This window comes from Pelmatolapia mariae, linkage group LG14 (assembly GCF_036321145.2).
Source record: "Pelmatolapia mariae isolate MD_Pm_ZW linkage group LG14, Pm_UMD_F_2, whole genome shotgun sequence".
Classification (NCBI taxonomy): Eukaryota; Metazoa; Chordata; class Actinopteri; order Cichliformes; family Cichlidae; genus Pelmatolapia; species Pelmatolapia mariae.
In genome coordinates, this window is record NC_086239.1 from 25,082,018 (window position 1) to 25,108,935 (window position 26,918).

Consider the following 26,918-nt stretch of genomic DNA (forward strand, 5'->3'; position numbering starts at 1 on the left):
TTGTATATTATTATAATGTATTATATTATGCTAGTTATGCTAGTAGGTAGGTAGGTAGGTAGGTAGGTAGGTAGGTAGGTAGGGTAGGGTAGGGTAGGTGTAGGACCACAATTTTCCAAATGACCAAAAGAGGGTGCTAGGCATTGTTGGAAAAGAAAGAAGAAAAGAGAAAACAGAAAAATGGATGCAGCAGAATTTGGTGCTTTAGAAAGTTAGCCTGGATTAAACACAAGAATTATATTTTTTCTTTCTGGTTAAATGTCATTAACAGTGTTGTTTTATCATTATGTGTGAAATACAACTAAGATCTGGAATAAGGTACTATGCTGTTTTGTAATGATATAAAATATTGCAGTTGCTGTTACACTTTATAAACACAAGTAGATTAGAAAAAAAAAAGCAATCGTTAAAATTACATTTTTGTAATTTTTATTTTTAAGTGTTTCATTGCAACTAAGAGTGTGAATCTTTATTGCTAAATTTATACTCTTTCTCTTCTCAGTTTCATTGTGATTTTACTTCCTCACACAGACAAAAGACAGGTGAAGTGAAGAAAATCAAATTGGTAGCTAGTTGTTGCAGTTGGAGAGGGAACCACTGTAAACACAAATTACTATAAAGAAAAAGTGAAATTGTTGATACTGACAGCCTGAAATACCTCCAAACTGTCGATTTTTTAGTATTAGCTTCTCTCCTTCTAGCAACTGGTAGACTGCTGGTAATCTTTATTGTAGAAAACACAGAAAAACATCAAACTGAATCGATCTGACCCATCAGTTGCCCAACTGTGAGAAATACAGTTGTTTTAAGATTGATATATAATATTGCATTAGTGCATCACTAATATGAATGTGGGTGTGTGAATGGGTGAATGTGACTTACACAAAGCTCTCAGAGCAGCCTGAAAATACAATATAAAGTGAAGTAAATAAAGTAGGCAGCTCAATTATTTTAATTGAATTAATAAATAAGTAGGTGTTTTCTAAGAAAGTAATAATAACAACTTTTTTGTCACTTACTGTAGGAAGAAGCCACTATAATTTCATAATTTTTCAGTGCATATTTATTTATAGTGAATCACTTTTTGTATTAAAACTAGATATTACATACCTACACACCTAAACTGCATTTCCTTCTTTTACAAAAAGTAACCTCCATAAAATTGTATAATTGGACATGTTCCTCCTCTTCCTCAACCTAGACTTACTGAGAATGCATCATCTCTCTTCTGTTATTACATCTTAGGTTGCACCAGAAGGTATAAATATCAGTGCAAGTCTTTCATTTACATGAAGGCATTTATAATGGCATTAAGTGGTTTAGCTCTAGACTTGGCATCCTCACACAGGTGGCCAGAGCAGGGGTGGGCACTTCTCCAATTATTATTGATGGCTTCTTTTTCTCAAGCTGAGGACCCAATGTGCACGCAGAGAGGTGATCCTGGGAACCCAGTCCTATCAAAAGATGGGGATTTTATATTAGGGGGGATGTTCTCTTTTCACAGCAGCTGGGAAGACAGAATGGACAACTACACACACAAACCAATGCCACTACAATGTACCAGGTAAATGATAAGAAATGAATTTAATACAGTCATTTTTGAGAAATTCATCAATTCTTGGCTTTAAACATCGTTTGAAATGTTTTTTTCTAAGTTTTAAGGGAAAATGTGATGCAATTCCAATTATTCATGAATGTCTCAAGTTTAAATTTCAGAGATTTCCAATTTGCACAGGCTATGCTTTTTGCAATTGAGGAGATTAATAACAGTACAGACCTACTGCCAGGATTCTCTCTGGGCTATAAAATCTATGATACTTGTGGATCTGTGGCCAGAAGTGTAGGCGTCACACTGGCTTTGGCTAATGGTAATGAAATTGTGTCTGTACCCTCGAAGGCACCATGTACCAGACCTGCACATGTGCAGGCGATAATAGGAGAGACCTCTTCTTCTCCAACCATTGCAGTAGCTACTGTTATTGGACCATTTGTTTTGCCAGTGGTGGGTAGGCTTCTTTCTTTATACATTTTTTATATATATAAAGATATATATAACATTTAAAAAAATATTTTTATTCTCTTAGATCAGTCACTTTGCCACATGTGCTTGTCTCAGTGACAAAACCAAGTACCCATCCTTCCTCAGAACAATACCCAGTGACTACTACCAGAGCAGAGCCCTGGCACATTTGGTCAAGCATTTTGGATGGACTTGGGTTGGAGCTATTCGAACCAATAATGATTATGGAAATAATGGCATGGCCACCTTCACAGAAACTGCACAGCAGCTGGGCATCTGTCTGGAGTATTCTGTATCTTTTTTTAGGACAGATCCCTATGTGAAAATACAAAAGATAATTGACATTATAAAGGCCTCAACCTCCAAGGTGATTGTTGCATTCCTTTCCCATGCGGATCTGGATGTGCTGCTACATGAGTTTTCATACCATAACTTGTCTGGGTACCAGTGGGTAGGCACTGAGTCGTGGATATTTGATTCACAAACAGCAAAAATGGATATACATCACATACTGAATGGTGCCATAGGTCTTTCCATTCCTAAAGCACATGTCACAGGCCTGAGAGAGTTCATACTGGATGTTAAGCCACTGAATTCATCTAATAATGAACTCTTTATTGAGTTCTGGGAGACACTATTTAGTTGTAAGTTCAAGGAGTTGAAATCATCAGCAGAGATTTTGAGAGAGTGTACTGGACATGAAGACATGACTGGAGTTCAAAACAGCTACACTGATATGTCTCTCATGCCTATCTTTAACAATGTATATAAAGCAGTGTATGCAGTAGCCCATGCACTTCACAATATCCTCAGCTGTAATAAAACATGTAACAAAAATGTGCAGCTAGACCCATTCACGGTGAGCTTTACACCAACTTAAAAGATTAAATCACATTAGCAAGAACATTGTTGTCATAATTAAAAAAATATTTTGTCTTTCATAATCTTTGACCATTAGGTGTGCAAGATATCTCTATTGCAAGTAACTGAGTTTTGGCATGTTATCTTAGGTTTTGCAACACATACAAAAGATTCACATCACAACAAAGGAAAGAGATGAGGTTTACTTTAATGAGAATGGAGATCCAGCAGCAAAGTATGAAATTATAAACTGGCAGCCAAGAGAAAACGGCACCGTGGAGTTTGTCACAGTTGGTCTTTATGATACATCATTAGCTCCAGAAAAACAGCTAAATTTGCAAAACAAGTCTTTAATTTGGGCAAGAAACACAAAACAGGTACACATTCATACAATTTTGGGGTTTTTTGTTTTATTTTTTTCAATTTGTAAATATGTATTTAATTTGTTTTACATTATTTTGGTTTTGATCTTTCAAAATTAAGAAATTGTTTGACAGAGAACTTCATTTTTTTCTTAAAGTCCATATGCAGTTTAATTTTCTTGATCATGCAGGTGCCTGTGTCAGTTTGCAGTGAGAAATGTCCCCCAGGAACACGCAAGGTACTCCAGAAAGGAAGGCCTGTTTGCTGCTATGACTGTATAAGATGTGCAGAGGGAGAAATCAGCAATGTTACAGGTGTGGTGACATTTCATTTTAACTTTGGTGCATTACAAAGCAAAGTTAACCATGTAGGACGGTCATACGAGAACTATTTAATAATCGTGATGTTTGTTTTTATGCAGACATAATATGCATTTAGATTTCCTTCTCAAACTAAGTAAAACTATTTAACTAATAGTCACAGAATCATAACATTTCAACAGTAAGGAGACAGATTTAGGTTGGGCATTGTTTCAGTTGATGGTTTTGGATTTTTACAGAGCTACATAGAACTATATGTGCATTTTTTCACATATATACTCATAATTTAAAATACATGAAACTAGTAACCAATATGGTGAAGAAGAAATCATCCTTTCATTTTTTGCTGCTTATCCATGTCTCGGTCATGAAGTAGAATTGATAAAAAGAATTAGATAAAAGTTTACATGGAAAAAAAGAACAGGTTTATTCAAGACCTTGTATTTAGTCTTGTTGTTGCTAATAATAATAATAGAAATAATAATTTCATTTTACACACAGAGACCCACAATAACATGCACAACTTACAAATTAAAAATAGAAATATAAAGATATAGTCTGTGCCAAATTTCATCAGGTCTTTTTATTTATATTGTAGCGTCTCTCCAACAGAAGACAGAGACAGTCGGTTATTCTGTTTATGAGTTTATTTGTAACAGTAACACATGTTGTTCTACAGACTCTCTGTCATAGGTAGCTGATATAAATCACAGGCTTAACCCTCTCAGGCTCAAATTAAGTTTGCAGTTTTGTCTTGTTATACAATATTTGAAATTTAAAACAAACGAACAAAATAGAACATTTTAGGAAATATTAGTGGGTGTTTTCTGGTTTGTTTGGGTTTTTTGTACTACTTGAAAGTGGCCCTCCAATGAGATGGTGGTGCCAGCAGTGGCCCGTGGCTCATTTGAGTTTGAAACTCCTGTTTTAGACTATTACACCTTCAAGGATACTCAGTAAATTACTTCTTTGCAGGTGTGGAGCATATCTGCCAAAACTGTGTGGCAATTCTGAAAACAATAACAGTAATAACACAACAATCGGATTAACTTGTGATCCAGTCCATTACAATATATTTTAATGCCTTACAAAACCATGATTATACATAGTCTGCTTTTTTTCTGTAAAGTAACTCTTATATTAGCCTCTCAGTTATAGTCAGTGTTTAATATTTACCACAATCCTTTGTTCTAAACTTAGAGTTAATACAATTAATGGTGATTAATACTCAATAAATGTTTTTCTCTATCTGATAACACCACTGAGGCTAAATATTAAACACTAAATAATATTTGGAATAATATCCGGAAAGTATAGAAAATCTATTATAACTCCTTGTAAAATTTAAATGAAAAGTATGCCACAATCACAAATACTGATGGATGCTCAATTTAATTTAATTCAATTTTAGTCATACAGCTCTAAATCGCAACAACTGTTGCCTTGAGGCTGTTGTTGTTGTTGGAAGCTGGTTCAAAAGTAGAAAAAGAAGCCTGAAAACCAAAGGCTCTGGCTCCCATTCTACTTTTAAATACTCCAGAAACCACAAGTAAGCTTGCAGTCCAAGAGTGAAGTGCTCTAATAGGGTGATATGGTACTATAAGGTTATTAAGATAAGATGCGACCTGAGTATTCAAGAACTTAAAAGTGAGAAGCAGGATTTTAAATTCAATTCTGGATTTAACAGGGAAGGGAAGCCAATATTGGAGAAATATGCACTCTCTTTCTAGTTCCTGTCCATAATCTTGCTGCAGTATTTTGGATTAAGTGGAGGCTTTTCAGGGAGTTTTTAGGACATCCTAATGACAAACCAATTAAAAATACTCCAGCCTAGATGTAATAAATGCATGCGCTAGTTTTTTAGTGTCACTCTGAGATAGGATATTTCTAATTTTAGAGATATTGAGCAAATGGTAAAAAGCAGACCTACATATTTGTTTAATATTTGCATTAAAGGACCTATCCTGCTCAAAAATGACTTCAAGTTTCCTCACAGTGTTACTGGAGGCCAAGGTAATGCCATCCAGAGCAAGAATCTGGTTAGATACCATATGTCTTTGATTTTCAGGGCAGTGCAATAACCTCAGTTTTATTTGAATTTAGAAGTAGAAAATTAGAGGTCATCCAGGTCTTTGTCTTTAAGACATTCCTTCCGGTTAAACTAATTGGTATCTGGCTTCATGGATAGATAAAGTTGGGTGTCATCTGCATAGCGGTGAAAATGTATGCTATGCCTTCTGATGATACCTCCTAAGGGAAGCATGTGTAATGTAAACACAATTGGAACCATGTGGAACTCCATAATTGACCTTACTGTGTGAAGAGGACTCTCCGTTTACTTGATAGACATGATACAAACCACTGCAATGCAGTACCTGTAATGTCTACAGCACACTCTAATCGTTGTAATAGAATATTATGGTCTACATTATCAAACATTGCACTGAGGTCTAACCGGACAAGCACAGAGATGAATGCATTGTCCGAGGCCATAAGAAGATAATTTGTAACCTTCACTAAAGCTTTCTGTTTCTGTACTGTGATGAGCTCTGAATCCTGACTGAAACTCTTCAAATAAGCCATTCCTCTGTAGATGATCAGTTAGCTGTTTGATAACTACTCTTTCAAGAATTTTTGAAAAGAAACGAAGGTAGGAGATTGGCCTATAATTAGCTAAGACAGCAGGGTCAAGAGATGTCTTTCCAAGTAATGGTTTAACTATTGGCAGATTGAAGGCCTGTGGCACATAGCTGATTACTAGAGATAGGTTGATCATATTTAAGACTGATGCATTATTAATGGTAGGGCTTCTATGTGCAAATGGGAAGTAATTACTGAAGTTAACTCAGAAAGATCAATTGGAGAAAAATACTCGAAATAAGTATCAGTGGTACTGAAAGTAGCTGTAGATAATGTTACATTCTTTGAGATGATTATGAGTAATTTTTATTTCCAATGGTTACAATTTTATTTGTCGTGGTGGAGGGTTTGTGTGTCCCAGGGACCCCAGGGGCTATGTTGTCCGGGGGCTTGAATCCCCTAGTAGGGTCTCCCATGGCAAATTGGTCCTGGGTGAGGGACCAAAGAGTGATTCAGAAAACCCCTATGAGTAGAACATCAAGGGAACAGTTAACCCTGCCCGGGATAGGGTTACCCAGGAGCCCTCACCAGGCCTTGCTGCCCAGGAGCAAGGCCTGGTGAGGGTGCCCAAGGGTGTCTGGTTAATGGGCCTTAGCCCATGGGGCCTGCCAGGCACAGCCCGAAAAGGGGACATGGGCCCACCGTCCTGCAGGCCACCACCTGCAGGAGATGGGGTAGGGGTTGGGTGCATTGTGTGCTGGGTGGCGGCCAGGAGCGGAGGCTCTGGCGGACCTGGAGAGGGGCTGGACTCTTTCTCAGTCTGGAGTTGCCCCTGGTGAGAGGCGGCAGGCTGGGGTGGGTATCCATAGTATCACCTTGGCTTGCTGCCTGTACATTGGGGTTTCTCCCGGTGGACAAGAGGGTTTACTCCTGCGCCTTTGGGTCATGGAACGGGTCCTGACCATCATCTATGCTTATGTGCCAAGTGGCAGTTCAAAGTACCCAGCCCTTTGGAGTCCCTCTTGGGGGGGAATTTCAATGCTCATGTGGGCAATGACAGTGAGACTCGGGGGACATGACTGGGAGGAAAAGCTTCCCTAGACCTAACCGCGGACTTCTGTGCAATCCACAGTTTGACCATAACAAACACTATGTTCGAACATAAGTGTTCATAAGTGCACGTGGCACCAGAATGCTCTAGGCTGGAAGTCGATGATTGATTTTATAATCGTATTACCAGACCTGCGGCCATATGTTCTGGACACTCGGGTAAAGAGACGGGCTGAGCTGTCAACTGATCACCACCTGGTAGTGAGTTGGATCAGGTGGAGTGGGAGGATGCTGGACAGACCTAAACATATAGTGAGTGTGCACTGGGAACGCCTGGCAGAGGCCCCAGTCCACGAGATCTTCAATGCACACCTCCGGCAGAGCTTCAACAGCATTCTGAGGGAATCTGTGGACATTGAGTCCAAATAAACCATATTCAGCACCTCCATTACCAAAGTCACTGCACTGAGCTGCGGCTGCAAGGTGGTTGGTGAATGTCATGCTGGTAACCCCTGAACCAAATCGTGGACACCAGAGGTGAAGGAGCCACCAGGCTGAAGAAGGAGTCCTATCGGGCTTGGTTAGCCTGTGGGACTTCAGAGGCAGCTGATAGGTACGGACAGGCCAAGCAGAACATGGCTCGGGACTCGTCACTGCATGGAAAAAGACTTTTGGACTGCCTTGAAGAGATTTTGGCAATCCGTCAGGCGACTCAGAAGGGGAAAGTGGTACTCTACCTGCACTGTGCATAGTGCGGGTGAAGCGCTGCTAACTTCGACTGAGAAAATTCCCCTGAGTTCCTGAATGCTCTGGATTTTGTAAGGCTGTCTTGGCTGACACACCTCTTCAATGTTGTGCGGTACCTCTGGATTGGCAGACCGGATGGTGGTTCCCATCTTTAAGAAGGGGGACCGGAGGGTGTGTTCCAATTACAGGGGGATCACACTCCTCAGCCTCCCTGGGAAAGTCTATGCCAGGGTGCTGGAAAGGAGAGTCCATCCGTTAGCTGGACCTCAGATACAGGAGGAACAGTGCGGTTTTCGTCTTGTCATGGAACACTGGACCAACTCTTTATCCTCTCGAGGATACTTGAGGGTGCATGGGAGTTTGCCCAACCAGTCCACTGTTGTTTTGTGTATTTGGAGTAGGCATTCGACCGTGTCCCTCGGAGTGTCCTGTGGGAGGTGCTTAGGGAGTATGGGGTGTCTCTCCTATTGCTACATGCCATTCAATCCTTATTCAACCGTTGCAAGAGATTGGTCCGCATAGCCGGCAAAAAGTTGGTCTCATTTCAGATGGGTGATGGGCTCCGCCAGGGCTGCTTTTGTCAAAGATTCTGTTTGTAATTTTTATAGACAGAATTTCTAGGCGTAGCCAAGTGGCGGAAGGCTTTCATCTGAGTGGTCTCAGAATCTCATCTTTGCTTTTTGTGGATAATGTGGTTCTGTTGGCTTCATCGGGTGATGGCCTTCAGCTCGCACTGGAATGGTTTGCAGCCGAGTGTGAAGCGGTAGGAATGAAAATCAGCACCTCCAAATCTGAGGCCATGGTCCTGGAAAAGGCTGAAAAAGAGTTCCTGCCCCAAGTGGAGGAATTTAAGTATCTCGGGGTCTTCTTCATGAGTCACGGGAGAAGGAAGCAGAGAGAGCTGAGCGTAAAAGGGAAGCTCAATTTACCGGTCGATCTACGTCCCTACCCTCACCCTATGGTCATGAGCTTTGGGTAGCGACTGAAAGAACGAGATTGCTCTCCCTTGCCTCTCCCTTAGAGATAGGGTGAGAAGTTCAGCCATCTGGGAGGGGCTCAGAGTAAAGCCGCTGCTCCTCCACATTGAAAGGAGCCAGTTGAGATGGTTCATGCAACTGAACCCAGGACTCGCTGGAGAGATTATATCTCTCGGCTGGCCTGGGAACACCTTGGTGTTTTCCCGGACAAGCTGAAGGAGGTGGCTGAGGAGAGGGAGGGTTTCTTTGCTTAGCCTGGTGCCCCCTGGTGATTCTGCCTCGGATAAGCAGAAGAAGAGTTCATGAAGTCTTACTAGTTAACCCCAAAAGGTTGATTCTGTTCATCTGGACGTAGCATTTTCAGTGGGAGAAATGTTTTGTCACTCATCCAAGTGACTTCTTCAGTCTTAGCTGACTGCAGGTTTCTCCAACTTTATAAACAGTACATTGCATAATGGCTGAAACTAGCACCACTGAACTAGCACCTTTGGGCTTTGTGGGCTGTGATCAGTAGTTGTTAACCTGGCATTCGAGGGTAATTAGGATAATTTACATCTGGCTCTGCATTTAGATTATGTAATTATTTTATATTTTATATCTGTAATTTATATTTCATATTGTGATTATTACCTGTATCATGGTTTTACTGGAAAGCACTTTGGTGTACTTCATTCTTTAAATGTGCTATATAAATAAATTTGATTGATTGATCAATGGTCATGAGAATTTGCATATTAATGATCAAGGAACGGACCTCCCAGCCCATTGTTCATTCAGTGGTGCTAGTTTCAGTCATGTTGTGTTGAGTCTGTCATTTTTAGCATTTACATGGATGTTAAAATCACCAGCAATAATTATTTTATTTGATCTGACCAGTAAATCAGATAAAAAGTCTGAGATATCAGACAGAAACTCTGTGTAAGGCCCAGGTGGAAGATAATAACAAATATGCCTGGTTTTTGAGTTTTGAACAAGGCTAAGCATCAGGCTTTCAAATGAATTAAAAGTCTGTCTTGGTCTTTGGTTGATTAATAAGCTGGTGTGGAAAACTGCTGCCACACCAACCCCTCAGCCCTGATAGTTACTATGACTCAGGGGTGTTGATTCGTTTAAACTAATGTAATCATTCTAGTGTAACCAGGTTTCTGTAAGGCAGAGTAAATCAATTTGTTAATCAATTATTAATTAATGTACGAACAGACTAAAAGACTTGGAAGAGAGAGACCTAATATTTAATAATCCACATTTTACTGTTTTACTCTTTGGTGCAGAAGCGCATGATTGTATTGTCCCTTTTTTGTGATTTTTTTATGTTTAAGTTGTTTTTTGCCGGTTTTTAGTTTGTTTTTTGTCTGTTTGGGAGCTGACACAGTCTCTGAGGAGATGGGGTTTTGGGGGATAATGGGAGGAGAGAAGCTGCAAAGAGGCGTGTAAGACTGCAACTCTGCTTCCTGGTCCCAACTCTGGATAGTCAGGTGTTGGGGGGATTAATACATTTGGCAAGACTTCTAGAAATGAGAGCTGCTCCATCCAAAGTGGGATGCATGCCGTCTCCTCTCTAGACGTCACATCTGTTAATCCTTACTTGATCACAAACCAGTATACCCGTGTGCTTAGCTTAATAAACATATTGTTTATCATCTTGTAATTGTACAGCATCAGTAGGATATTTCATGGATGTTTTAAATGCAAACACATATGAAATTGTGCTCATTGAATTTAACAACTTGTAACATCTGCATCAATATTAATTTCCAGATTCTGTCACCTGTGTGAGATGTCTACCTGAGTTTTGGTCAAATGAAAGAAGAGATTCCTGTATCAAGAAGGAAGCAGTGTTTCTGTCATATGAAGATATTATGGGAGCACTCCTCACTGCAGCATCTTTATTTGGGGCATGCATGACAATTGGTGTGATACTTATTTTCTTCAAGTATAGGAAATCTCCTATAGTCAGGGCAAACAACTCTGAATTGAGCTTCCTGCTGCTTGTCTCATTAATTCTGTGCTTCCTGTGTTCTCTGACCTTCATTGGTCAGCCCTCTGATTGGTCCTGTATGCTCCGACATGTAGCATTTGGCATCACCTTTGTCCTCTGTATCTCTTGTCTTCTGGGAAAAACAATGGTTGTTTTAATGGCTTTCAGAGCTACACGTCCAGGTAGTAATGTTAAAAAATGGTTTGGGCAGACACAGCAGAGACTCTGTGTTACAGCATTCACTCTTATACAAGTTATCATTTGTATCATCTGGTTAACAACTTTTCCTCCTTTTCCATCTAAGAATTTTAAGGAATTCAAAGATAAAATCATCTTGGAGTGTGCTCTAGGCTCGGCTGTAGGCTTTTGGGCTGTGCTTGGTTATATAGGACTTCTGGCTATTTTATGTTTTATTTTTGCATTTTTAGCACGAAAACTACCCGATAATTTCAACGAAGCCAAGTTTATCACTTTCAGCATGTTGATATTCTGTGCAGTATGGATTACATTTATCCCAGCATATGTTAGCTCCCCTGGGAAGTTCAGTGTTGCTGTAGAAATATTTGCTATACTTGCATCTAGTTTTGGACTGCTAATTTGCATCTTTATACCCAAATGTTATATAATCTTAATGAAGCCAGAGAAAAATACAAAAAGGAATATGATGGGGAAGAAGGCACCAAATTCACTTTGAATCTTGCATTTGGTAAAATGGTATTTTACTCTTATTATTTTTACCAAATTAGTTTGTCACCATCCTGTCAGAATATGAATAAGCTCCTTTTCCTTCCTGATGCATTTTCATTACTTAGTTTGCAACTAGGTAAAAAAAAGAGCATACCAAGTCACTGATAGCTAGAGGTTATTGAGTCATTCATATATTCATCATGGCATGCCTTTATTTTGTCTTTATTTTATGTCAAACGTTGGAAGTTTGAAATTTGAATTACATGCCACTGCAGATAAAATCAGTAAGAGTACCTGTTCTTCTATAACCTGTTCATTCTCATTTTCAAGAGGTTTCCATTGCCATTATCAAATTTTTGTGCGCCCCACAGTGCAACTTCATCAATTGTTTTGCTTTGTGCATGTATGCGTTTAATGCATGGTTCTCAAAGAGCAGCTACACACATATATATGGCAAGTGAAATAAGGAAAGTAAAAAAAAAAATTCTCTTACTATATGAGTAATAGCAATAACAGTAAAGCTCTTCCTTTGTATAGGATCAAAACAAAATATAATATGTGGTACTTTAAAAGATGAGTTTTTAGTGTAAACACAAATTACAGTAAATAAACAAATAAATCTTTTGGTGTCACATGTTTGAAATATGTCTAAACTGCTGATTATTTGCTGTTGCCTTTGTTCTCTGTTACCTCTTCATCTGCAGCTGGCGCAAAGACGCACTTATCCATACAACTGTCATTTGCAAAGTGGGTCTACGAACCCAAGCATTAGGGCCACAGGTGGATTGCCCTATTTCAGTATGCCAAGCAAAAACTGTAACACCAACCAACCCAACCCAGTCATATCAAGTTCTGTACTGATACAAGATGGCGCTACACATGCTGTAAAATCTTTAAACACTTATTTCTTAAACCACACTTCAAAGACATTGTTAAGTCCATGACATGTTTTTAGAGTAGGGTTCAATGGTGTAAATCTTCCTTAGCATTTCCTGTTAACTTCAGACTGAATTAGTATCAGACTGATGACAGATCTTAATATCACATCTAAGTGTAAGTGAATGGATGACTGTAACTTGTATAAAGTTCTAAGAGTATAAAAGTACTGCATAGGAAAAAGATTTTTTTAGTACATTATTTGTAGTGAATTGTTCTTTCCATTGTTAATTCATATTTAAATGGGCCTTTGTATATCCTTATTTTCTGTATATGAACCAATATTAAATTGCTAATTTGGGCGTGTCCCTCCTTTTGCTTAACGTGTACATCGAATGGGAATGATCTGTCTCTATTCTATTTTTTCTTTTGCTGCACCAAAAGGTATAAATACCTTCATCTACATTGCAGTACTTTAATGCTACTAAGGGTTTAGCTCAAGAAATGACATCATCACAGAGATTGCCAGAGAAGGGATGGGCATTTCTGCAACTGTTGTTGGTGGCATCTGTTTCTCATGCTGAGGAGCCAGTGTGCAGACAGAGAGGAGATCCTGAGAACCCACTGCTATCTAAGAATGGGGATATTATATTGGGGGGTATCTTCTCTTTTCACACAAGCTGGAAAGACAGAAAGGATTCCTACATGAACCAACCTCTGCTGCTACAATGTACCAGGTAAATGACACAATACAAATTATTTACATTTAAGGAATCTTTTGGCAATCAAAAGAGGAGTAAAATGTATTTTGATTTTCTCAGTTATTTCATTTCCTTCCATTGAATGCTTTAATTTGAAATGTTTTTTATATTTTGAGATTTATCCAGATTATTTGTGTCTGTTTTAAGGAACACATTACAATGCAAATTAATCACAATTGTCTCAATTAAGTTTAAATTTCAGAGATTTGCAGTTTGCCCAGGCTATGCTTTTTGCCATTGAGGAGATTAATAACAGTACAGACCTACTTCCACGAATCTCTCTGGGCTATAAAATCTATGATAATTGTGGATCTGTTGCCAGAAGTGTAGGAGTTACACTAGCTTTGGCTAATGGTAATGAAATTGTGTCTGTACCCTCCAAGACATGTACCAGACCTGCACATGTGCAGGCCATAATAGGAACAACATCTTCTTCTACAACCGTAGCAGTAGCTACTGTCATTGGACCTTTTTTTATTCCAGTGGTGGGTATTATATATATATATATATATACATATATATATATATATATATTAGGGGTGCAACGATACTCGTATCGATATTGAACCGTTCGATACAGTGCTTTCGGTTCGGTACGCATGTGTATCGAACAATACAAAATTTTTAATTTATTTTATCAACTTTTCTTCTGACGATGCTGTCTGTGTTGAGAGCTCAGTGGATCTGCGTTCGACTACTCCGCCTAGGCTGCACTGTCGAGCGCAGATCCACTGAGCGCAGCGCAAGCTAGCAAGACAGAAGCTTAGCTCGTTGCAAACATGGCAAATTGAACCTCCCCCACCCTCATTCAGATCTGGCCTTTGGAACTGTTTTGGTCTTCATGTGAAGTATGACCCTGAAGGTAAGCGCATCATGGACAAAAGTAAAACAGTATGTCGGATGTGCCACGCAATGCTCAATTACATGGGTGGGAACTAGTGCTTAGCGCAGTTTGCTCGTTAACGTGTTGACGCTGTCCAGCCCCACGCACGGGGCGATCCTCGGTAGCTCGTTAACGGAGATTTGCCGTGTTGTGGCATTAATGTCATTTCAGATTAACGCTGGCAGCACTAGTGGGAACACAACGAATATGACTGCACATTTACTCCGACATCATCCTAGTGCAAAGACAAGTGGAAGCAGACAAAAACAACAAGCACGCATGCTACAAACTTTACCCGAGTCATTTAGACAGCCGTTAGCACATGATTCTCCTTATGGGGACCTGATATGTTTAATATGCTGCTGAGAATATACCCCAGAAGAAGCGTATAGTATAGCTTTTATTTTGGAAAGAGCCATTTCTCTGTAATAAACTCTCTTTTCCAAAGATGAGGGATTTCTCCATGAGATATTTATGTTTTTATTACTTTGTCGTTTCAGCAACATTAAATTTAAAAACTGTACTTTTGAGTTAAAATATATATTTATAATTTTAATAAATGACAAATTAAAAAAGCATGAACATTTTTTGTATCGAAAAAATATCGAACCGTGACACCAAAGTATCGAACCGAACCGAACCGTGAATTTTGTGTATCGTTGCACCCCTAATATATATATATATATATATATACATATACATGTCTAGATATTATAGATATTCATGTTAGATCGCCACTTTGCCTGGTACATTTTATGTACAAGTACCGAGTAGAATTGTTCTTTTTGTAATTTTACATTAAATTTGAATGTTTTATTTTTAACAGTTTCATTTTTTCTCATTCTGTGTCTTTTTCATTTATAAGTTTTTATTTTTAATTCTAGATCAGCCACTTTGCAACATGTGCTTGTCTCAGTGACAAAACCAAGTACCCATCCTTCCTCAGAACAATACCCAGTGACTACTACCAGAGCAGAGCCCTGGCCCATTTGGTCAAGTATTTTGGATGGACCTGGGTTGGAGCTATCAGATCCAATAATGATTATGGAAATAATGGCATGGCCACATTCACAGAAACTGCACAGCAGCTGGGCATCTGTTTGGAGTATTCTGTATCTTTTTTTAGAACAGATCCATATGTGAAAATACAAAAGATAATTGAAATTATAAAGGCTTCAACCTCCAAGGTGATTGTTGCATTCCTTGCCCGCGCAGATTTTAATGTGCTGCTACCTGAGTTTTCATACCATAACTTGTCTGGGTACCAGTGGGTAGGCAGTGAGTCTTGGATATTTGATTCACAAACAGCAGAAATGGATATGCATCACATACTGGATGGTGCCATTGGTGTTTCTATTCCCAAAGCACATGTCACAGGCCTGAGAGAGTTCATACTGAATAAGAACCCAATTAATCCATCTAATAATGAATTGTTTACTGAGTTCTGGGAGACAACATTTAGTTGTAAGTTCAAGGAGTTGAAGTCATCAGCAGATATTCAGAGAGAGTGTACTGGACATGAAGATATGACTGGAGTTCAAAATAACTTCATTGACATGTCTCTCATGCCTATCTTTAACAATGTCTATAAAGGAGTGTATGCAGTGGCCCATGCACTTCACAATATCCTCAGTTGTAATAAAACATGTAACAAAACTGTGCAGCTAGATCCATTCATGGTGAGCTTTTTGCTAATTTACATGACAGTGTTCAAATTAAGATTTTTAATTTAAAATTGATTCTTGTATATTTTTCAGTCAGTAAGTATATCTTTGTCATGCTATGAATTGAATTATGACATATTTCTTAGGTTCTGCAACACATACGAAAGATCCATTTCACAACTAAGGAAGGAGATGAGGTTTACTTTAATGAGAATGGAGATCCAGCAGCAAAGTATGACATTATAAACTGGCAGCCAAGAGAAAACGGCGTTGTGGAGTTTGTCATAGTTGGTCTTTATGATATATCATTAACTACAGAGAAACAGCTAAAACTGCAAAACAAGTCTTTAATTTGGGCAAGAAACTCAAAGCAGGTAAGCTATCATACAATTTCATTTTTGATGCTTTAATTCCTTTTTTATTGTATGTATATGTACTTAAATTGTTTATTTTGGTTTTGATGCTTCAAAATTAAGAAATCGTTTGACATAGAACACCATAGAGACATTTTTTTCTCAGTGTCTATACACGGTTAAATGTTCTTGATCATGCAGGTTCCTGTGTCAGTTTGCAGTGAGAAATGTCCCCCAGGAACACGCAAGGTACTCCAGAAAGGAAGGCCTGTTTGCTGCTATGACTGTGTAAGATGTGCAGAGGGAGAAATCAGCAACGTTACAGGTGTGGTGATATTTCATTTTAACTTTGGTGTGCTGCAAAGCAATGCTACATATGTAGGAAGGCCATACGAGAACTATTTAATCATTTTGATGAATGTTTTTATGCAGAGATAATCTCCATCTTGATTGCCTGATTAAAATATTTAAAAATATTTAACACAGAATAGTATATATGTTTGCATTTGTTATTACAGCTCACTTATAAAGTGATAACCACTTAATGGTGATTCGAAACGCAAGATTTTCTTGTAAAACAAAGGGGTGCCTAGCAAAAAAAACCTTTGGGAACCACTGTTGTAATAGGACACATATTTGGCCTATGTAAAATTGTGTATCTTTTTGCCTTTGTGCTCGCTATTAAATATTTAGAATTATTTGCACATTGCTTCTAAAATGCAAAGGACAAGTATACCACATTCATAAACTGATGAATGCTCTAGATGTTATATCTTTAAATCGTCATTTGATCACAAAACAGTGTGGCAGTCATTCAATAATAATGTTGTTTATGCACTTCTAATTCGACACCAGTAGAATATATCATAGCAGAGGCATAAACAATTGTATTCATTAAGTGTAACATCTGTTTCAATATTAATTTCCAGATTCTATCACCTGTGTGAGATGTCTACCTGAGTTTTGGTCAAATGAAAGAAGAGATGCCTGTATAAAGAAGGAAGCAGTGTTTCTGTCATATGAAGATATTATGGGAGCACTGCTTACTGCAGCATCTTTATTTGGGGCATGCATGACAATTGCCGTGATACTCATTTTCTTCAAGTATAGGAAAACTCCTATTGTCAGGGCAAACAACTCTGAACTGAGCTTCCTGCTGCTCTTCTCCTTAATTCTGTGCTTCCTGTGTTCTCTGACCTTCATTGGTCAGCCCTCTGATTGGTCCTGTATGCTCCGACATGTAGCATTTGGCATCACCTTTGTCCTCTGTATCTCTTGTCTTCTGGGAAAAACTATGGTTGTTTTAATGGCCTTCAGAGCTACACGTCCAGGTAGTAATGTTAAAAAATGGTTTGGGCAGACACAGCAGAGACTCTGTGTTACAGCATTCACTCTTATACAAGTTAATATTTGTATCATCTGGTTAACAACTTCTCCTCCTTTTCCGTTTAAGAATTTTAAGGAAATCAAAGATAAAATCACCTTAGAGTGTGCTCTAGGCTCAGCTATAGGCTTTTGGGCTGTGCTTGGTTATATAGGACTTCTGGCTATTTTATGTTTTATTTTTGCATTTTTAGCTCGAAAACTACCCGATAATTTCAATGAGGCCAAGTTTATCACTTTTAGCATGTTGATATTCTGTGCAGTGTGGATCACGTTTATCCCAGCATATATCAGCTCCCCTGGAAAGTTCAGTGTTGCTGTAGAAATATTTGCTATACTTGCTTCCAGTTTTGGACTGCTAATTTGCATCTTTATACCCAAATGTTATATCATCTTACTGAAACCAGAAAAGAATACAAAAAAACATATTATGGGGAAGAAGGCACCATAGTCACTTTCAAAACTGAATGCAGTAAAATGGAATTTTAATGTTATTATTATTTTTACATAATTGGGTCATCATCCTGTCAGAATAGAAATAAGCTGCCACCAGGATATACTCCAATTGATACTGGCTTTATAGAAACTACTTCTCCTTTCTGATGCATTTCCATTACTTACTTTGTAATTTACTCAAACAAAAAAAACATACCAAGTGACTGATAGCTAAAGGTTATTGAGTCATTCACACATTCATCATGACGTGCTTTTATTTTGTTCTGTCAAACTCTGGAAGTTTGTTAGTAGAATGACATGCCACTGCAGATAAAATTAGTAAGAGTATGTATTATTCTGTAACCTGTTCATTCTCCTTTTCAAGAGGCCTCCATGTATAACCACTGTTGAATTTTAGTGTGCAGCACAGTCTTGATTACAGTAGTTGCTTTGCTTTGTCCATGTATGCGTTTTATGCATGATTCTCAAAGAGCAGCTACACATAGATACATGGCAAATGAAATCCGAAAAGTTTAACTTTTTTCTCTTAATTTAATGATAATAGCAATAACAGTTAAGCTCTTCCTTGATATGAGATCAGAACAAAATACAGTGGAACCCCGACTTACGAATACCCCATTTAACGAAAAATTCAAGTTACAAAGGCACTTAACGGCAATATTTCTGCCGGTGTTACGGCAAAATACCCACGTAACGAAATCTGCTGGCTCTGACTGGCTCAGCCCAGAATGCCCACAATGCCTTCTGAATCATGTGACAACCCCTTGGCTTTCGTACTTGCGCTTTGCTGTTCCACTTGAACGACGTATTGTTGTTGCAGTTAGCAATTAGCCTGTAGCCTATCGTTCACTCAAAAGGCGCGATGGGTGCTTCGACTTACGAAAATTTTCGACTTACGAAAGACCCTCGGGAACGAATTAATTTCTTAAGTCAGGGCTCCACTGTATAATATATGGTACTCTGTACGATGAGGTTTTAGAGTAAATACAAAAACAGTAAATATACTAAAAGGTCTGTTGGTGTAAAATGTGTAAAATACCTCTAAACTGCTAAACATTTACTGTTGCCTTTCTGCTGGCAACGGAATCTGTCTCCCAAGTAGACTGGGAGTCTGAGTCTAGCTAATTAAGGTGGACATTAAACTGTAAAAAGCTGTCATACTGCCCCTAGTAGCAGCAATAGATTTAATTTTAAGAACAAAAACACGAGGATATGCAGTTCACTTTCAACTTCTGTCTATTAAGCAACAGGTGTTTTTAATTATTTATTTATTGTTGGCTAACTGAACTGAAATGGAATCCACTTGTTAGCCGTAATGTGTAGTTTTGAAGAGTCAATTATAAATGAAGACTTTGTGGAGGAGAGCCTGTTTGCGTGGGTGCACCAGTGGTTCACCGGACCAACAGGCTAAAGTCAGATTAGATTTTTCCTCACTAGATCAGTATACAGACCAAGCTGGCAGAGCAGATGTCTGTAAGATGCGACCAACAATATTTTATGCGATAAAATGCTGCTCATCAAAAAACAGGATAACTGGTCATTTTACAGAGTAAGCAGAAAGTATCGAGTAGTGTAACAAATGGCTTTATCCTAGGAGTAAGTAACATACTGTGCTACTTCAAAGTAACACGTAATGTCTAATACATTACTGTTCTTGAGTAATGACCGCAACACTGGTTGCAAACTGGTTGTAAATTGATTTGATGTGCTTGGGTACTCATCGCACATCTGCACTGCCAGCTGATTGTGCTGCTTGGTCTTTCCACGCGGCTTGACGAGGAAAAATCAAATACAGAGGGGACAGTGTCAACTTCAGCTTGTGGGTCTGGTGAACCACCGATGCAACTGACTTAAACACACACTTATCCACCTAGCTGTCATTTGCAAAGTGATCTACAATCCCAAGCATTATGGCCCACAGGTGGATTACCTTATTTCAGTGTGAATCTATTTAACAATTAAAAACCAACCAACCTAGTGACATCAGGTTCTGTACGGGCACAAGATGGCGCTACACCTGTTGTAGAAACTTAAAACACTTATTTCCTAAACTACACTTCAAATGTCAAATCCTCCCTGCTGTAAATTTCCCTTAGCATTTCATGTCAACTTTAATTTAGTATCAGGCTGTTGACAGATCTTAATGTCACATCTATGCGTCACAGATGTGAAAGTGGAAGTTAATGGATTACTGTAACTTGTTGTATAAAGCTCTAAGAAGAGTGTATGAGAGTAATGTATAAAAAAGTAAAGTCTCCAGTGCATCCACTTCTTTCCTTATTAAGCAGGTGCTTTCTAAGAAAGTAATTTTATGACCTTTGTTACCACTTCGGAAAAGGATACTGCATGTTTAACATTTGAATACATTTTAATGCATATTTATTTCTAATAAATAGTTTTTTGCACTGTTACTTCTTATTTAAGCCCTGTGTGATGTGTATGTCCTTGTTTTACATACGTAAACTTACATTTAAATGCAAATTTGGGCATGATCCTCCTTTTGCCGGACCTGTACATCTACTGGGAATATACTGCCACTATTCAATTATTTCTTATGCTGCACCAGAAGGTATAAATACCAGAATAAGTATTTCATCTTCATTATAGTACTTTTAATGCCACTAAGTGGTTTAGCTCAAGAAATGACATCAACACAGAGATGGCCAGAGCAGGGATGGGCATTTCTGCAACTGTTGTTGGTGGCATCTGTTTCTCATGCTGAGGAGCCAGTGTGCAGGCATAGAGGAGATCCTGAGAACCCACTGCTATCTAAGAATGGAGATATTATACTGGGTGGGATGTTCTCTTTTCACACAAGCTGGAAAGACAGAAAGGATTCCTACATGAACCAACCTCTGCCACTACAATGTATCAGGTAAATGACACATTACAAATCAATTTACATTTAAGGAATCTTTTGGGAATCATTACAGACAAAAAGGAGGAGTAAAAAGGTATTTTCATTTGTTTTAGTTATTTAAATTCCTTTCATTAAATGTTTTAATTTGAAATGTTTTTGTTTTGAATTTTGAGATTTATCCAGATTATTTCTCTCTGTTTTAAGGAACACAATGCAATGCAAATTATTAATAATTGTCTCAATTAAGTTTAAATTTCAGAGATTTGCAGTTTGCCCAGGCTATGCTTTTTGCCATTGAGGAGATTAATAACAGTACAGACCTACTGCCAGGAATCTCTGTGGGCTATAAAATCTATGATACTTGTGGATCTGTTGCCAGAAGTGTAGGAGTTACACTAGCTTTGGCTAATGGTAATGAAATTGTGTCTGTACCATCCAAGACATCATGTACAAAACCTGCATATGTGCAGGCCATAATAGGAGAGACCTCTTCTTCTCCAACCATAGCAGTAGCTACTGTTATTGGACCTTTTTTTGTACCCGTGGTTGGTATTTTATACATAGAACCTTTTTTATCATCTTTGAATACTTTAAAAAAAATATATATTTTTTTTAGATCAGTTGCTTTGCCTGGTACATTTTATGTACTCAGTATAAGTATTGAGTAGAACTGTAATTTTAATATTTTACTATATTTTTTCCATTAAATTTAAATGTTTTATTTTTAACACTTTCATCTTTTTTCATTCTGTGTCTTTTTCATTTATAAGTTTTTATTTTTAATTCCAGATCAGCCACTTTGCCACATGTGCTTGTCTCAGTGACAAAACCAAGTACCCATCCTTCCTCAGAACAATACCCAGTGACTACTACCAGAGCAGAGCCCTGGCACATTTGGTCAAGTATTTTGGATGGACTTGGGTTGGAGCTATCAGAACCAACAGTGATTATGGAAATAATGGCATGGCCACATTCACAGAAACTGCACAGCAGCTGGGCATCTGTCTGGAGTATTCTGTATCTTTCTTTAGAACAGATCCATATGCCAAAATACAAAGGATAATTGAAATCATAAAGGCTTCAACCTCCAGGGTGATTGTTGCATTCCTTTCCCGTGCAGATTTGAATGTCCTGCTACCTGAGTTTTCATACCATAACTTGTCTGGATATCAGTGGGTAGGCAGTGAGTCTTGGATATTTGATTCACAAACAGCAGAAATGGACATACATCACATACTGAATGGTGCCGTAGGTCTTTCCATTCCTAAAGCACATGTCACAGGCCTGAGAGAGTTCATACTGGATGAGAAGCCATTGAAATCATCAAATAATGAACTGTTCACTGAGGTCTGGGAGAGACTTTTTAGTTGTAAGTTCAAGGAGTTGAAGTCATCAGCAGACATTCGGAGAGAGTGTACTGGACATGAAGATGTGACTGGAGTTCAAAATAGCTTTATTGACATGTCTCTCATGCCTATCTTTAACAATGTCTATAAAGGAGTGTATGCCGTGGCCCATGCACTTCACAATATCCTCAGCTGTAACAACACATGTAACAAAACTGTGCAGCTAGATCCATTCATGGTGAGCTTTTTGATAGCTTAAAATACAGTTTTCACATTAAGTTATTAAGAAAAATGTTATCTAAAAAAATGGATGCTTACATATGTTTTTTAACCAGTCGGTATATACAATCTTTGTCATGCAATGAATTGAGTTATGACATACTTCTTAGGTTCTGCAACACATACAGAAGATCCATTTCACAACTAAGGAAGGAGATGAGGTTCACTTTAATGAGAATGGAGATCCAGCAGCAAAGTATGACATTATAAACTGGCAGCGAAGAGAAAATGGTACTGTGGAGTTTGTCACAGTTGGCCTTTATGATACATCATTAACTACAGAGAAACAGCTAAATCTGCAAAACAAGTCTTTAACTTGGGCAAGAAACTCAAAGCAGGTAAGCTATCGTACAATTTCCTTTTTATGTTCTTGTTTCTGTGTTCAAAATATGTAATTAATTATGTTTCACAATATTTTGATGCTTCAAAATACATTGTTCTATAGAGAACATCATATGGACATTTTTCTTTGTCAATGTCCATATACGGTTAAATATTCTTGATCATGCAGGTGCCTGTGTCAGTTTGCAGTGAGAAATGTCCCCCAGGAACACGCAAGGTTCTCCAGAAAGGAAGGCCTTTTTGCTGCTATGACTGCATAACATGTGCAGAGGGAGAGATCAGCAACATTACAGGTGTGGTGATATTTCATTTTAACTTTGGTGCGTTGCAAAGCAAAGTTAAGTACGTAGGAAGGCCATACAGTAACCATATAATAAGTTTGGTGTCTGTTTTTGTGCAGACATAATATCATTTAGATTTCCTTGTTGAACTATGTGAAAATAATTAACTGCTTATCACAGAATCGTGAGTAAGGAGATAAAATTAATTTGGACATTATATTTTATAATTGATAGCACTGGATTTCTGCAAAATCCAATGCTATCTTATAACAGGACTTACATGTGGTCTTCGTAAAATTGTGTATGCACTCTGGAAAATATTCAGAATTGCATGCTCATTCATTTAAAGTGCAAAGGAAACGTATGCAACAATCAAAAACAGCAGGTGAATGCACTAGATAGCTACACTGTGCAAACTCACTTAACCACATAACAGTGAAGCACTGTTTTTTTTTGTTTTTTGTTTTTTGTTTTTTTGTTGTTTTTTTGGGGGGGGGGGGGTGTTTGCTCAATAAACATTTTGTTTTTCATCTTGTAACTGTAAGTCATCAGTAGAATATTACATGGATGTTTTTGTTGCAAATGCAGGCATATGACAATTGTACTAAATATTAATTTCCAGATTCTGTCACCTGTGTGAGATGTCTACCTGAGTTTTGGTCAAATGAAAGAAGAAATGCCTGTATAAAGAAGGAAGCAGTGTTTCTGTCATATGAAGAAATAATGGGAGCACTGCTCACTGCAGTATCTTTATTTGGGGCATACATCACGATTGGTGTGATACTTATTTTCTTCAAATATAGGAAAACTCCTATTGTCAGGGCAAACAACTCTGAACTGAGCTTCCTGCTGCTCTTCTCCTTAATTCTGTGCTTCCTGTGTTCTCTGACCTTCATTGGTCAGCCCTCTGATTGGTCCTGCATGTTCCGCCATGTAGCATTTGGCATCACCTTTGTCATCTGTATCTCTTGTGTTCTGGGGAAAACAATGGTTGTTTTAATGGCCTTCAGAGCTACACGTCCAGGTAGTAATGTTAAAAAATGGTTTGGGCAGACACAGCAGAGAATCTGTGTTACAGGATTCACTCTTATACAAGTTGTCATTTGTATCATCTGGTTAACAACTTCTCCTCCTTTTCCATTTAAGAATTTTAAGGAAATTAAAGATAAGATCACTCTGGAGTGTGCCCTCGGCTCAGAAGTAGGTTTTTGGGCTGTGCTTGGTTATATAGGACTTCTGGCTATTTTATGTTTTATTTTTGCATTTTTAGCTCGAAAACTACCCGATAATTTCAATGAGGCCAAGTTTATCACTTTTAGCATGCTGATATTCTGTGCAGTGTGGATCACGTTTATTCCAGCATATATCAGCTCCCCTGGAAAGTTCAGTGTTGCTGTAGAAATATTTGCTATACTTGCTTCCAGTTTTGGACTGCTAATTTGCATCTTCATACCCAAATGTTATATAATCTTACTGAAACCAGAGAATAATACAAAAAGGAATATGATGGTGAAGAAGGCACCAAATTCACTTTGAAAATTGAATGCAGTAAAATGCGATTTACCAAGTGACTGAAGGCTAAAAGTTACTGATGTATATATATTTATTATGGTTTTTCTTTATTTATTTTGTTATGATAAACTCTGGATTTTTTAATTTAAATTTGAATGACATGGGACTCCAGATAAATTCAGAAAGCATATGTCATCTGCTCAATTCTCCCTTCTTTTTTAAGAGGCTGCCATGTAGTTGAATTGTAGTATTAATTGCAATGTAACTTGTTTAGTATGTTTTGCTTTCAGAAATGCTGGCAAATGAAATGAGGAAAGTTAACCCTTTCTTCCTTGTATTATATATGGGAAAAAACAATAAAAGCCATGCCTTTTCTTGGTATTGGATCAGAAAACAAATGCTATATGGTACCTTACATGATGATAACTAGCTGTTCTCATCACATTATTTAACCATTTTAAACACAAATTAGTGTAAACAAAAAAATAAATACAATTTATTGATTTACTGTTAACCTCTTTTTTTTCTATGTTAATGCCTCATTAAGACACATCATTGCTGCTCTTGCTGAACAAGAAAAAATTTAATTTTATGCAAGCCAGAATTCTCTTTTTTTCACTCTCACATACTTTCTTCTTTTAGATACACGTATTTTTACTCTTACATAATTTTATGTTAATTTTTATATTTGCACATTTTCTTTCTCATATGTATACATTTTAACATGGATGTACACTGTATGTACTGTATAGGACAGCAGAGAGAGAACCTGGGGGATGCCCATATTGTTGCTGGGGACTTTAATAAGGTATGTTTTAAATCTGTACTCTCCAAAATCATGCGTTAATTGTCCTACCAGGGGGGATATAACACTGGACCATGTGTGTACTAACATGAAGCATGCCTACAGAGCAACACCCCTCTCCCACCTGAGACAACCTGACCACCTCTCTCTGCTCCTCATCCCTGCCTACATCCCCCAAAGGGAACATAGTTCTCTAAGCACCCAGGTCATTAAGACATGGCCAGATGATGCTGTCCTCTAGCTACAGGACTGTTTTGATCTGACAGACTGGTCCATCTTTGAACAGCAGGACATGGAGACCTTCACTAAGTCTGTCAATGGAAGATGCCATCACCCTTCACAGAGCACTGAGCCCTTTGGAGAACAGGAAGAGCTACATGAAGATGCTCTTCGTGGACTACAGCTCAGCATTCCACACCACAATCCCAGACATCCTCACCACCAGACTGTACCACCTTCAGAAGACTTTCTAATCTGCTGGCCTCAATCAGTCTGACTCCTCGCCCACTGTTACTCAGCACCGGATCTCCATATTGCTGTATTCACAGCCCCCTACTTTATGCCCTGTACACATTTGACTGTACACCAACCCACGTAGCCAGGGTCATTGTCAAGTATGCCCACAGTGGTTGGGTTCATCTCTCAGAGAGATGAGACAGCGTACAGGTCGGAGGTAGAAAATCGGTCCTGCTGGTGTTTAGAAAATAATTTGAAGCCAGATGCCCTTAAAACAAAAGAACTCATAATGGAGTTCAGGAGGCACAGACAGTCCACTCCTCTCATACTTAATGGAGAACGGGTGAAATCTGTCTCCTTCTTCAGGTTTCTGGGCAACCACATCTCTGCTGATCTCACCTGGACCCACAACATAAACGCCCTTGTAATGAAGACCCAACAGTGGTTGCACTTCCTCGGAGTCCGGAGGAAGAATAACCTGAACCAGAAGCTGCTGCTTGATTGTATATCTCCTGTTTGTTATTTATTTCTGCTGTCTTGCAATTTATATTTTATTCTTGCATATTTGGCATGGAACACACATAATTTCACTGTAAATGTACAATGACAATAAAGGGCTATTCTCTATTCTATTCTACAATAAAATTTAAAACCCTTCTCCTCATTTACAAGGGCTTGAATAATCATGCCCCATCTTATCTTAGAGAACTCATACTGCTGTATCACCCCAATTGAGAATTTCAGTCTTAAACCGAAGGCTACTTGTGGTTCCTAGGATATTTCACTAGCTGGGCCCACATCCTCATTTTAGCTTTGACAGCGCTTTTAGTAAAATGGTAAATGACCTGTATTTGTATAGCGCTTTACTTAGTCACTATGGACCCCAAAGCGCTTTACACTACATTCAGTCATTCACACACACATTCACACACTGGTGATGACAAGCTACATTGTAGCCACAGCTGCCCTGGGGCGCACTGACAGAGGCGAGGCTGCCGGACACTGGCGCCACCGGGCCCTCTGACCACCACCAATAGGCAACGGATGAAGTGTCTTGCCCAAGGATACAACGACCGAG

At 38.4% G+C, this 26,918-nt stretch overlaps 2 protein-coding genes and 1 pseudogene across 2 annotated transcripts; all 3 read left to right on the plus strand.

Annotated features, from left to right (window-relative positions):
• Nucleotides 1–561: 561 nt before the first annotated feature.
• LOC134640593 (extracellular calcium-sensing receptor-like) lies at nt 562–11,590 on the plus strand. Its single transcript, XM_063492502.1, has 7 exons — nt 562–581; nt 1,433–1,564; nt 1,705–2,002; nt 2,085–2,879; nt 3,031–3,258; nt 3,435–3,558; nt 10,677–11,590. Exons 2-7 carry the CDS (start codon nt 1,488–1,490, stop codon nt 11,588–11,590), a joined length of 2,436 nt encoding a protein of 811 aa, XP_063348572.1. The 5' UTR covers nt 562–581; nt 1,433–1,487.
• Nucleotides 11,591–13,017: 1,427 nt separating this feature from the next.
• LOC134640594 (extracellular calcium-sensing receptor-like) lies at nt 13,018–20,130 on the plus strand (annotated as a pseudogene).
• A 525-nt stretch (nt 20,131–20,655) lies between these two features.
• On the plus strand, nt 20,656–24,603 carry LOC134641115 (extracellular calcium-sensing receptor-like). The gene is made up of 6 exons (XM_063493340.1): nt 20,656–20,834; nt 21,067–21,364; nt 21,609–22,403; nt 22,555–22,782; nt 22,956–23,079; nt 23,690–24,603. The coding sequence occupies exons 1-6, from the start codon at nt 20,758–20,760 to the stop codon at nt 24,601–24,603; spliced, it is 2,436 nt and encodes an 811-aa protein (XP_063349410.1). The 5' UTR covers nt 20,656–20,757.
• The last annotated feature ends 2,315 nt before the right edge of the window (nt 24,604–26,918 follow it).